The sequence below is a fragment of the Rhinopithecus roxellana genome, chromosome 5 (assembly GCF_007565055.1).
Source record: "Rhinopithecus roxellana isolate Shanxi Qingling chromosome 5, ASM756505v1, whole genome shotgun sequence".
Classification (NCBI taxonomy): Eukaryota; Metazoa; Chordata; class Mammalia; order Primates; family Cercopithecidae; genus Rhinopithecus; species Rhinopithecus roxellana.
This window is the reverse complement of record NC_044553.1, coordinates 74,505,946-74,518,393: the sequence shown is the minus strand read 5'-3', so window position 1 is coordinate 74,518,393 and position 12,448 is coordinate 74,505,946. Positions and strand designations below refer to the sequence as shown.

The 12,448-nt window shown below is 43.8% G+C and overlaps 1 protein-coding gene across 2 annotated transcripts in view; it reads left to right on the top strand.

Annotated features, from left to right (window-relative positions):
• RYR3 (ryanodine receptor 3) overlaps window positions 1-12,448 on the top strand; it is a 407,410-nt gene that overhangs the window by 295,753 nt on the left and 99,209 nt on the right. For both annotated transcript variants that reach the window (XM_030930996.1, XM_030930995.1), the window contains exons 60-63: window positions 2,744-2,793; window positions 3,198-3,258; window positions 6,693-6,931; window positions 8,310-8,391. In XM_030930996.1, coding sequence (XP_030786856.1) covers window positions 2,744-2,793; window positions 3,198-3,258; window positions 6,693-6,931; window positions 8,310-8,391 — 432 coding nt within the window. The remainder of the gene's footprint in view (window positions 1-2,743; window positions 2,794-3,197; window positions 3,259-6,692; window positions 6,932-8,309; window positions 8,392-12,448) is intronic.

Below are 12,448 nucleotides of genomic sequence, written 5' to 3'. Positions count from 1 at the left end.
AGAGACTCCGTCTCAAAGGAAAAAAAAAAAAAAAAAAAGAAAGATGGGAATGGACTAGACTTTGAAGTAGCAAAAAGCTAAGACCCTAATGAAAATAGGAGGCCAGGCGCAGTGGCTCATGCCTGTAATCCCAGCACTTTGGGAGGCCAAGGCAGGCGGATCACCTGAGGTCAGGAGTTTGAGACCAGCCTGGCCAACATGATAAAACTCCGTCTCTACTAAAAATACAAAAATTAGCCAGGCATGATGGCACACACCTCTAGTCCCAGCTACTCTGGAGGCTGAGGCAGGAGAATTGCCTGAACCCAGGAGGCAGAGGTTGCAGTGAGCCGAGATGGCGCCATTGTATTCCAGCCTGGCCAACAGGTGAGTCTCCATCTCAAAAAAAATAATAAATAAATAAAGAAAAACCAGTCCTCTCTATCACATCGAGTATGATTTATTCTACACCATAATTACTTACTCTAAGACAGGAGAAGCCCCATGCTGTCAAAACAAGATACTCTTAAAATCAGGTGCTGACCAAAGATGACCTCCTAAACATTTGCAGGATGCAGCAGTGTATGTTGTAAGAAGCTAGGGAAACAGTGGGTAAAGTGAGATATTCAGATAATCCAACAGAGGACAGGTGTGTCTGTTTTCTTTACCTGTTTTTCTTAGATTATTAATTCATGGAAATGTAACATTTGTTCAACCAGGCACCATTTGTCACGGCTGAAATACAACCTGGAGCTGATCAGCCTTGCAAATAGCTCTCAAATCCATCAGTGGGCTTTCTGCCCTCCCACAGAAGCAGTCGTGTTTGCACTGAATGTGTCTGCATTGCCAGACTCCTCTTTGCAGCCTTCGTCCTTGCCCCACCTCTTCTGCATCTGCAGCCCTGTGCTCGTGGGTCTCAGACTCTCCCTGAGATTCCTTTCATTCATTGTCTTCAAACTCTGAGATGGAGGAGGGGCTCTTGGGGACTTGAGCCCCTCATAACTCTGGGCTAAGGACAGTGCTTCCAGTTAAATCCTGGGCTCCATAGGCAACAAGCAGTAGCCTTTGGAAATTTCAGATCCAGGCCTTGGCATGTCTGAGAAAGCACTTCTGACAATGAGGTTAGCCTTGTTAGTATCAAGATCAAACAACTCAAATATCTGCCTTTGTTAGAAAAAGATTGTTTTGTGTTTATACAGAACATGTGTCCACTGTGAAGCATTTTCACCAGATATATCTGAGTTTACCTGCCCCTTATTCTGAAACTCAAGTCCTATGATGACTCTCTACAGTGAGAAAGTTAGCACACAGAACAGTTAAGGGGCTTCCCCAAAACAGCCCAGCTAATCACAGAGCCACAGAGCCCACATTCCACAGGGTTAGCCCCTTGCCCCATTTCCGTGAGTTTGCATCCAATATCCGTCTCTGAAAAAACACCATGGGAAAGGAAAAAGAGCGGCCCATATTTAATTTCACCCTAGATGGCTGCCAAATGTCTGGTAACTTACTGTGTGTTCTCTTAAGCTATAGGCCAGGGGTTCCCAACTCTTTTCCGCTGCAAAACCAAATAACTAGCCATGGGAACTTTTGTTGTGATTTTCCAGTAGACAGCCCAGAAAGACTCAGGGCATTTATTGAAAACCATTTAGAGGTGAGCAGGTTTTCATCCCCATCAACTCTCAGGATGCATTCCTTCCCCATTTGAGTTGTCCTGTGGAAGACTTCTGCCCTGAATGGGGTAAGAAGCTCCGTGACAAGTTACGAATCAGAAACTGGGAATGTGTCACCAGGGGGCCCCATGGCCTATACAGGTGGCTTTTCTCTCTTTCTCTTTTTTCCCTCTTTCTATTTCACTGCTTTCTGAAGCAACTGCAAAGTTCTTGTCTAGCCATGCCAGTGTCAATAATGTCAGTTCTGAGCAATCTCTTCCCAAGAGCTTCAGCAACAGAGGTCAGATGATGGCCACAGTGCCCCTAGATGAGGTCCATCAGCAGCATGTTCAGAAACAGCGACGGGCTCCTTTCTAACATCACAAGGTCCTCGTTAGGCACGGTGGAAAGTCAAACAGTGAGGCACAGCTGAACCTTCAGCGGTTCCACGTGCAAAGTACGGGTGAAAGCATGAAGGAGAGTCAAAAAACACAAAAATAGACAGCATGGCTTTCCTAGTTTCCAAGGGCCCAGTTAGAACAGTGACCTGGTCAGGCCTGGAGACTAATTGGAGATGACAGAGAATATACAGTTCTTAAAATGCTTTTGTTTAACACAATCTCACCTTGTACCTGAACCGTTAACACTTCCCAATCCCAACTTTCTGCCAACCTCCCAACTAAAACTTCACACCATCAATGGAAGGCTACAAAATGGTTTGCAACCCATTGCAACAAGGGGAACATCATGCCTTTATCCGGAGTCCTCATTTATCCCTGAATGTCATGCAAATAAACGTTTCAATACATGGTTCTCTGTAGCAAAGGATACTTTGCACTGTGTCTCTGCAAAATACTGTAAATGTTTCAGAGGGATTGTGTTTAATAAGCATGCAGCTGCCTGCAAGGTACTTTTCATGATTCTCCAAGGCAGTGTGAGCCACACGTGTTCCTGAGTGTGGACCAGAGGATTCTTTGCTAGGAACATAGTGCATCTTCCAAGAATGCCACTCTGTGCTCTCTGTTTCACAGTGTAAGGGACATCGGGGTGGGGGATACAAAGTATGAGTCCTTTAATCTCTGTGACTTGCTGAATTGCTTTCTTTTCTGCTTCAGCCTGTTCTGCAAACTTGCTGCCCTTGTTAGACACAGAATTTCCCTCTTTGGTAAGTGAAGTGTTGCTAAAGGCACCGCTCCTCCCTGTAATCATCCTGAACTTGTACTTTGCCTTTATTTGTGTCTTCCTCAGACAACCCAGGCCTTGGGACTAAGGTGTCACCTAAATTTGCCATAGAAAATTGGTCTGAAGCATGATGAATGACCTCTTTACCCTTTTAACTGCTCAGATTTTCCACACCAGTGAAAATTTTAATCTCTGCCTCTGACATCCATCATAAAGCAAAGGCTGTGTCAGGCTAGAAATTAATGCATTGTCTCTGAACACAGGCCCGGCACTCTATGTGTTGGTAGTTAATTATGCTGGGCTGTGGTTTGTGCATATGGAGAAGACTGCATTTGAGAGACAGGCTGAGTGGTTTGGGGGAATCACAGATGATATTTTTTATTCTAGGTAGTGATTCTACTACAATGGTGAGCTGTCTTCACATCTTAGCTCAGACACTTGACACAAGGTAAGTCTGCCCAGTTTTTCCCAATAGTTTCTCATGACTTCCTCTCTGACCCTCTCATCTCACTAATTATACTGAAGAGAAGACAGATCACTGTTGCCAGGGTTTGGGAGGAGAGAGGAGACAAGGCAAAGACCCTAGAAGTTAGCACTCTCTTTTTCACAGTTCACGTAACGAGAGCCACTGCCATGGCAGAGACGCAATGCTAAGGCCTGATCAATTCTTGTCTTTCCTTCCTAAGAAGTTCATCTTTCAGAAGATAAAATATATAATGTGGCATAGCCCACTGGTGGGTGGTGAATCTACAAATGTTATGGGAAAGATGAACAACAGCCCTCTGAATTCAAAATGGCCAAGGAAGGAAATGCACAGAGATCTGACTTCCAAAGAATCAGAGACAAAGATGATCCCATGGCCTAGGGATTTGGGAAGAAGTGTTAAAAGATAATACATAAGTTCTGGTAATAACACAAATGATGAGACTGAAAAAGAGAGATGCAGGCCGGGTGCGGTGGCTCACGCCTGTAATCCCAGCACTTTGGGAGGCTGAGGCAGGCAGATCCCTTGAGCTCAACAGTTCAAGACCAGCCTGAGCAACATAGTGAAACATGTTATCTACAGAAAATACGAAAATTAGCTGGGCATGGTGGTGCATGCCTGTAGTCGCAGCTACTTGGGTGGCTGAGGTGGGAGGATGGCTTGAGTCCAGGAGGTGGAGGTTGCAGTGAGCTGAGATAGCGCCACTACACTCCAGCCTGGATGACAGAGCCAGACCCTGTCTGGGAAAAAAAAAGCAGTGGAAAGAACTGACAAGGAGCTTTCTTTAATGTGTCTGTTAAGAAGGGTCCTTGTCAGAGTCGGGCACCATAGTTTTTGCCTGTGGTCGAAGCTACTCAGGAGGCTAAAGTGGGAGGATTGCTTGAACCTAGGAGTTCAAGACCAGCCTGAAGAATGTAGCGAGACCTCATCTAGGAAGGAAGGAAGGAGGGAAGGAGGGAGGGAGGGGGACAAGAAAAGAAAGAAACGTTTTTATCAAAGTTGGGAGGAGAACACACCTCCTAAGACCCAATGCAAAAGAGGTTACCAGCCTAAAAGAGTGGAACACTAAAAGAGTGTCCCAAAGATGAAAATCCTTGATGAACTGAGAATGGCTATGAAAAAGGAGGGGAGTAGGGACTATTAAAGGGATGAGAAATCTTTAAGAAACTTGGGAAAAGTCTTGAGAGAGTCCAGTTTTTGTTTGTTTGTTTGTTTGTTTGTTTTAAATGACGATCAGTTGCAGGTTGGTGTGTTGAGTAATTATTCCTAACAAAACCTGGGACTAGAAAGTTAGGAAGGGTCAGATGCAGTGGTACACGCCTATAATCCCAGCACTTTGGGAGGCAGAGGTAGGGGGATCACTTGAGGCCAGGAGTTAAAGACCAGTCTGGGCAACATAGACCCCCGTCTTTACAAAATTTTTAAAAATTAGCCAGACATGGTGGCACATGCCTGTGATCCCGGCTACTCGGGAGGCTGAGGTGAGAGGATCGCTGAGCATGGGAGTCTCCCATGAGAGGTCACTGCACTCTAGCCTGTGCAACAGAGTGAGATCTCAAAAAAAAAAAAGTTGGCCGGGCGCGGTGGCTCAAGCCTGTAATCCCAGCGCTTTGGGAGGCCGAGACAGGCGGATCACAAGGTCAGGAGATCGAGACCATCCTGGCTAACATGGTGAAACCCCGTCTCTACTAAAAAAATACAAAAATCTAGCCGGGCGAGGTGGCGGGCGCCTGTAGTCCCAGCTACTCGGGAGGCTGAGGCAGGAGAATGGCGTAAACCCGGGAGGCGGAGCTTGCAGTGAGCTGAGATCCGGCCACTGCACTCCAGCCCGGGCGACAGAGCGAGACTCCGTCTCAAAAAAAAAAAAAAAAAAAAGTTAGGAAGACAGCTCATGAATACTTATAGGACAAGAACAAGACTCACTGACTTAATTTCTTTGTTTTTATTGTCTTCATGAGTTGAATGATTATCAGGAGAATGATGTAGATAAAAAGCATCTGTCTTTGAACGAAGTCTTTCATAATCTTCTGAATAAGATACAGAAATATAAAACTTATAGATGACTTGTAAGCTTTGTTCCAATTCTAAGTTTTATGAAATACTGTAGTTTTGAGGGAAGGCTTCACATGTCCAGAGCTGATCCTTATCCCTGTAGATCACATTTCAACATTTTGTTTTGTATTTTCCAGAAGTATGATTAAGCTGTTTACTTTAAAAGGGCTAGGTGTCTCTTTTCTCTTTCTTCATCCAATCTAGGACATTTCCTGCAAACTAACAGAAGTCTAAGCTTCTGTTGACTTATTTCCATGCTCTTTTTCTCTAAGAGGTCTCGCATCAAAAGAGTTTATGTTTCTAGCTAGCCTTTATAAAAGTTGTTTAGCCAGGCTGGGTGCGGTGGCTCACGCCTGTAATCCCAGCACTTTGGGAGGCCAAGCTGGGCAGATCACCAGGTCAAGAGATGGAGACCTTCCTGGCCAACATGGTGAAACGCTGTCTCTACTAAAAATACAAAAATTAGCCAGGTGCGGTGGTGGGCGCCTGTAATCCCAGCTACTCAGGGAGGCTGAGGCAGAACAATTACTGGAACCCAGGAGGTGGAGGTTGCAGTGAGCTGAGATCACGCCACTGCACTCCAGCCTGGTGACGGGGTAAAACTCGATGTCTCAAAAAAAAAAAAAAAAAAAAAAAAAAAAAAGTTGTTTATCCCACAACTTTTCTTTTTTTTTTTTTTTTTTTTTTTTTTTTGAGACGGAGTCTCGCTCTGCCGCCCAGGCTGGAGTGCAATGGCCGGATCTCAGCTCACTGCAAGCCCCGCCTCCCGGGTTTACGCCATTCTCCTGCCTCAGCCTCCCGAGTAGCTGGGACTACAGGCGCCCGCCACGTCGCCCGGCTAGTTTTTTGTATTTTTTTAGTGGAGACGGGGTTTCACCGTGTTAGCCAGGATGGTCTCGATCTCCTGACCTCGTGATCCACCCGTCTCGGCCTCCCAAAGTGCTGGGATTACAGGCTTGAGCCACCGCGCCCGGCCCCACAACTTTTCTTAAAGCTCATTTCCCTGTTCTTTTAACTAGATATTTACAGAAGACTTTAGCCAGTTGCAACTTACTATAGATAATAGCAGGGTGGCCAATATTGGCTTCATTCTAGATTGTTCTCTGCATTTCCTAAAGAGGTGAGCAATATTTTCCTCAGATTTTCCAGTGGCTAGCCCCTCTGGGATTGTGTGATTCAGGTTTCTTCCTGGATGTTAACTGCTATCTCCCTTTCTCCTGGCACAGTGTCACTGAGTGACAGGAGTGGCAAATGTCTGCCTAGGTGACACTGCCAGCCAGTTTCAAGAAGAGGACTGGTCACAAGTACAGATTATCCTTCTAGATTTTCACATTGTTTGCTTGCAGGACTGTCATGAAGTCAGGCTCAGAGCTGGTGAAGGCTGGGTTACGAGCATTCTTTGAAAATGCTGCAGAAGACTTGGAGAAGACTTCAGAAAACCTGAAACTTGGGAAGTTCACCCATTCCCGAACGCAGATTAAAGGCGTTTCTCAGAATATTAACTATACTACAGTGGCTCTGCTCCCCATCCTGACGTCCATCTTTGAGCACGTCGCTCAGCATCAGTTTGGAATGGATCTACTCTGTGAGTTCTACTGGTATTTGTCATGGATTTATGTATGCATGGCCCCAGATAAGAGGTGCAGGGCCCATTCACTTATGTTGACCTTGAGGGCAGAGCAGAGAGAGAATTATTCCATGACTTTTCCTTCTTAGATTAAAAAAAAAGAAGAAGAAGAAAAAAAAGGGAAGTAGTAATATGCTCTTGGAATGAAAAGAAATTCCCTAACTTGAATATATAATATTTATCTTTTTCCACTTTTGTTCTGGACCAGAATTTCCCATCTGCCAGTCTAGCTCTCAGCTATTGTACTCTCGCTTCATTTGAAAGGTTATCTGAGTAATACAGTGGGAGATACAGATTTGCTCCTGAGTTTTTGAGACATCATTTTTCTTATTAAGAAGCCTTAATTTATTCATTGGATACCAGGAGCAAAGGAAAAATGCTAACATTTCATTATCTGAGCTTTCAGAAGACTAAAGTTGGTTGGTTTTATTTTAGTTTGCATTAACACCATGTTTAGTGCCACCATTTCCAGCCCCCTGTGCAGATAATCTGCCACCAAACTTCAGTTTTACACTTTAAATGTTGGGACATGATTTAATTTGACCAGTTGTTGATAGCTAAGACGATGCCTTTCATATCCTTGAACAACTGAAAATCAATGATTTCTGCTGTGTGACGGCTGGGAGAACACCCAAACTCATTATTTTGTGTCATAGAAACAATGCAATTCCTTAGTTGGAAAATAAAACATTAAATTATTTCTGAAAGTAGTCCCAGCCTTGGTATAAGCTCCAGACATAGCTAGGGATGTTTAGCCTGCAGATTCACAAGCAAAACATGCCCATCCCCTAGGAAACCTAAAAATCATGCTATTGAATTGCCTTTTGCAGCACACCCAGCAGAGAACTTGGGATAGGCAGACATGAGGGATTTTGCTCGATCTCTAAGGAAAGACTAGCAGTTGGACGTATCTTCCTGGGAAATGAGCAAAAGGCTCATTCAAGCTTCAGACTTTCTGCATTCTTCCTTCCAAAGGAAGGAAATACTGCACTGGATACAATTTGGCTAAAATGTCTGTCTCTATTGGAAACAAACCAAATCGCATTATGGAAGGACCCATTGGTCAAGTGAGTCCTTTCCCTGTGAAGCAATGCGATCTTCATGGTGAGCCCCACAGAGGAACTGGGATTGCTCAGTGAAGGATTTTTCCTATCTTTTTTTTCCCCCCAGTCCAGCAATTAGCAAACTGGCATCTGGGTAGAAAAGGGATATGCTTGTTGAGAGAGAGAGAGAGGTTTTACTCTTGACTGATGCTCATGCATTTTTTTTTCCTCTGCATGGATCCTTTCTGTGTCCGGGATTGATGCAAATCAATGAAATTTCTTCTTTGTTTCAGTGGGTGATGTGCAGATTTCCTGCTACCACATACTGTGCAGCCTCTACTCCCTTGGGACAGGAAAGAACATTTATGTTGAAAGGTAATTAGTGAACGCAGAGGCTAACACTTTGAGGCGTAGCAAAATGTTACTTACAGTTTTTGTAAACACTTAATGATGTCATCTCAATCCAGCAAAAACCAAAATGCTCACTGTTATAGAGTGGTGGTTTTGAGATTCTTATGGCAATATAAAGAAGTGCAATGATGAGGCTATTGAGATTTATGACTTCTGTGGAGATAGCTGGTGAATGTATGTGGATGGAGAAGCAATATAGCCAAGCTAAATCATGTGCTTGTAACCAAACTGTGTTGGAGATATGTCCGTTTCTTCAGAATCACAGCTTCTAAATAGCTTCCAGAGTGTCTGAGGTTAAAGTTTGCTGAGAAGCTCAAGGGACATGCGGCAGGTGCTTTGGTGTTTAATGAGTTTCTGTGTGCTACAACCCTGGACCTTTACCGGTCTTGGCTGTCAGATTTGCTATAGTTTTCAACAAGTGCACACTTTGGTATTAGCAATGCTAGTCAATCCTCTTGAGTCTGAGCAAGCTGATTGCAGAAGTGTGTGGGTTCCAGTTGGCCTCTCTAATCTGCCTGTCGCAGCAGAGGCCCTCGGTGACCCCTTGCTTTTCAGCATCAAATACTTTGTGTTCTATTGTTCTGTTTAATCAATGGGGAAGATTGGAAGGATAAACAGTATTAACAAAACTCTGGATCTTACTCTTATCCTTGGAAGATTTTTGTTTTCTTTCTTGCCTTTTCAAACAAGCCAACTGGAAAGAATTGAATCTGTGCTTACAATTACTTAATCTAAAATCCTTCGGTATCTATTTTCCATGATGCTTTTATCAAACAAATCAGTGGTGAACACTTGTCTCGTGTCAAAACTTATATTTATTCAAATTACAATTTCTCAATAAAGCCAAAAATGAAATAAAAGCCTTCAGCCCCTTCAAGAACTAAGGAACTACTGACTTGAAGTCATGTACTAGAAACCAGAAACTGTTGTAGAAATGTCTGTTGCTTCATAATCACGGCATCTGAATAGCTTCCAGATACAAGAAATTAGTTGAGGAACTAATGACTACATTTGTTTTTATTATGATTTTAAGTCTTTAACAGTTGTCAGGCTTTTCTTACTGTTTTACATGAAATATAGATAAATCTTTTGTAATTTAGTATAGGAACTGGGCAGACAAAGTTTTATCCATATTTCACACCAAGTCACAGAAAATCAACAAAAAATTTTCTATTGATGCCAAATTTCACTTAAGGCAGGTGTTTTTAGTTTATTCCTCCCACTGAGCATTTGTAAATACGTTCCCAGTATCTTTCTCATTCTCTCATTATATGTCTACGTTCACCCATATGTCTGCATGGTTCTTTGTACAAGTTTTTATAAAGCTTATGCATTCTTCTCTTGAAAAAAAAAGTCAAAGAAAAGTCAACTCTGATACGTCAGACCAGAAAAAGACTGCTGTTCATGTGACTTTCTATCCTTCATTCATGCATTCATTCCAGGTTGACTGTGTATCTGCAGCACCGTGAAAATTGTGTCTGTGCTTCGTACTCCCTGTTGGTAGAAGTCAAGGCTTGGAGAAGTCCCTAGGTTAAGGCTGTCCCTATTGCTTTTTTCTGTATTTTTTTTTTCCTAAATATTTTTTCCCCAAACTATGTTTCTCATCTGTGTGTTGGTTATTAGGTGCACTGCCAGTTCTCGAGAGTGGAGAGGATGTGTGTGCTTGTGTGTTTTAAAATGGAGGAGAATGGGCCGGGCAGGGTGGCTCAAGCCTGTAATCCCAGCACTTTGGGAGGCCGAGACGGGTGGATCACGAGGTCAGGAGATCGAGACCATCCTGGCTAACCCAGTGAAACCCCATCTCTACTAAAAAATACAAAAAACTAGCCGGGCAAGGTGGCGGGCGCCTGTAGTCCCAGCTACTCGGGAGGCTGAGGCAGGAGAATGGCGTAAACCCGGGAGGCAGAGCTTGCGGTGAGCTGAGATCCGGCCACTGCACTCCAGCCTGGGCGACAGAGCAAGACTCCGTCTCAAAAAAAAAAAAAAAAAAAAAAAAAAATGGAGGAGAAGGAACAGGAAGAAACAGCAGGCAGCTTCACCTCTGAGAAGCTGGCTCAGGACTAACTCTTTCTCCCTAAATCAGCAGTGTGTTTAGCCCTAGCAAGGTACCAACGCTCAGCCTCTGATGTTCTCCCCCAACTAAAGTAAGCAACTGGCCCAGCCCAGGTGAGAGGCTGGTGAAACTCAGTGCATCCTAGAGTCACAGGACTTGTGTTTAGTGATTTAATGCAACTGTATCCCCTACTTAGAGAACTCAAGTCAGTGGCCACAAAATGGGCTACTTCTCTCACTCTTTCGCTTCACCTGACCTCCAGGGTTTCTCTAGGCTAGGAGTCCAGGTCACGAGAATGGCAGGATGGCATGTATACTTTTCCCTACTCTGTTCCCATCTGCTACTCTGTAATATGGAACATGGCCTCACACGCATGCTGCCCGCCAGGTCTCCCGTGGCCTGCTCACACCCTTCATCCTCATTGTTTCAGGCAAAACCTTATCTTTTGGCCCCCTTAAGACCCCTATATTTACTTGCAAAGATTTCTATGTCCTCTTCCAGGTCTGGAAAGTATGTTTCCATTTCGGTGTCCTTACTTGATTTGGTTCCTATTTTATGGGGTCAGAGTTATCGTACGTTTTCCAGTTTTCGCATAGATCAAGATGTCTTCCTAGTTTCTTTTCCTCGTTTCTTGTGGGTTTCACAGAGGAAAGTACAATGAACCCACCATTTCTCTATCACTTTTTGCTGACATCTCCTAGACTGATGAGCGTATGTAAGGGAATCACTACATACTTGCTTTCCAGCTCCACCTGGAGTATGTTTTGTAGATAGAAATGATTCAAGACACCTTGGTGATAGGGTTGACTGTGAGGGGAAAAGTCATTGAAACAGAGTACAGACATTTCTTTTGGAATATTTTCTAATTGAGAATGTCATTGACAAATGGAGTTTGCAGACATGAAATTTCAGAGAAGGATAATGGTTTGTGCGTTTAAACATGCAGAATACCTAATTATTTAACTTGGAGGCACTTTGATGAACTTAAAGAACATTTGATGGGGGTTATTCAAGAAAGCAAAGCTTGAAACTTGATAACATTAAACCCTGGGTCTCAGGTTTTTTTTTTTTTTTTTTTTTTTTTTTTTTTTTTGAGACGGAGTCTTGCTCTGTCGCCCAGGCTGGAGTGCAGTGGCCAGATCTCAGCTCACTGCAAGCTCCGCCTCCCGGGTTTACGCCATTCTCCTGCCTCAGCCTCCCAAGTAGCTGGGATTATAGGCGCCCGCCACCTCGCCCGGCTAGTTTTTTGTATTTTTTAGTAGAGACGGGGTTTCACCGTGTTAGCCAGGATGGTCTCGATCTCCTGACCTCGTGATCCACCCGTCTCGGCCTCCCAAAGTGCTGGGATTACAGGCTTGAGCCACCGTGCCCGGCCGCCTGGGTCTCAGTTGTGCTTCAAATGAAGACTGAGTTTTCTACTTCATGCTTTAAAGCTATTTTGTTTCTTTCATCCTGCCTGGCTCCCTTTGACCAATTATTTCTGATCAGACATTGCACAATGTTCCCTAAACCTCTAAGGTCACCAACACTGCTGTCTAGACCCGTGTCCTGCCCTGTCCCCACTGTGCTTTCTGCTTCTCTGTTGCATGCTATTTCCTCTCTTTAGTACCCTCTGGAATATAAATGAAGGAACTTTCAAAATTGCAATGCACCATTTACATGCAAGACATTATTACTTTGATGACTTCGTCTTTTCCTGCATTTCTAACAATAGATTTTGAGAGGCATGGTTCAGATCTATGGAAATAAAATTGAGCGATTGAAAAGGAAAGTGTGACTTGTCAAATTAGGATATAACAAAAACTGAAATACAAACTGAACACTGTCCAATCTGTCACCCATTGACCAAGTATGTATTGTGTGAAAAATACTGTACGAGGCAGTAAGAACCGAGACCAGACGAGCCTGGGCAACCTGGCAAGACCCAGTGGCTACAAAAATTTTAAAAATCAGCCAGTCATGGTGGCA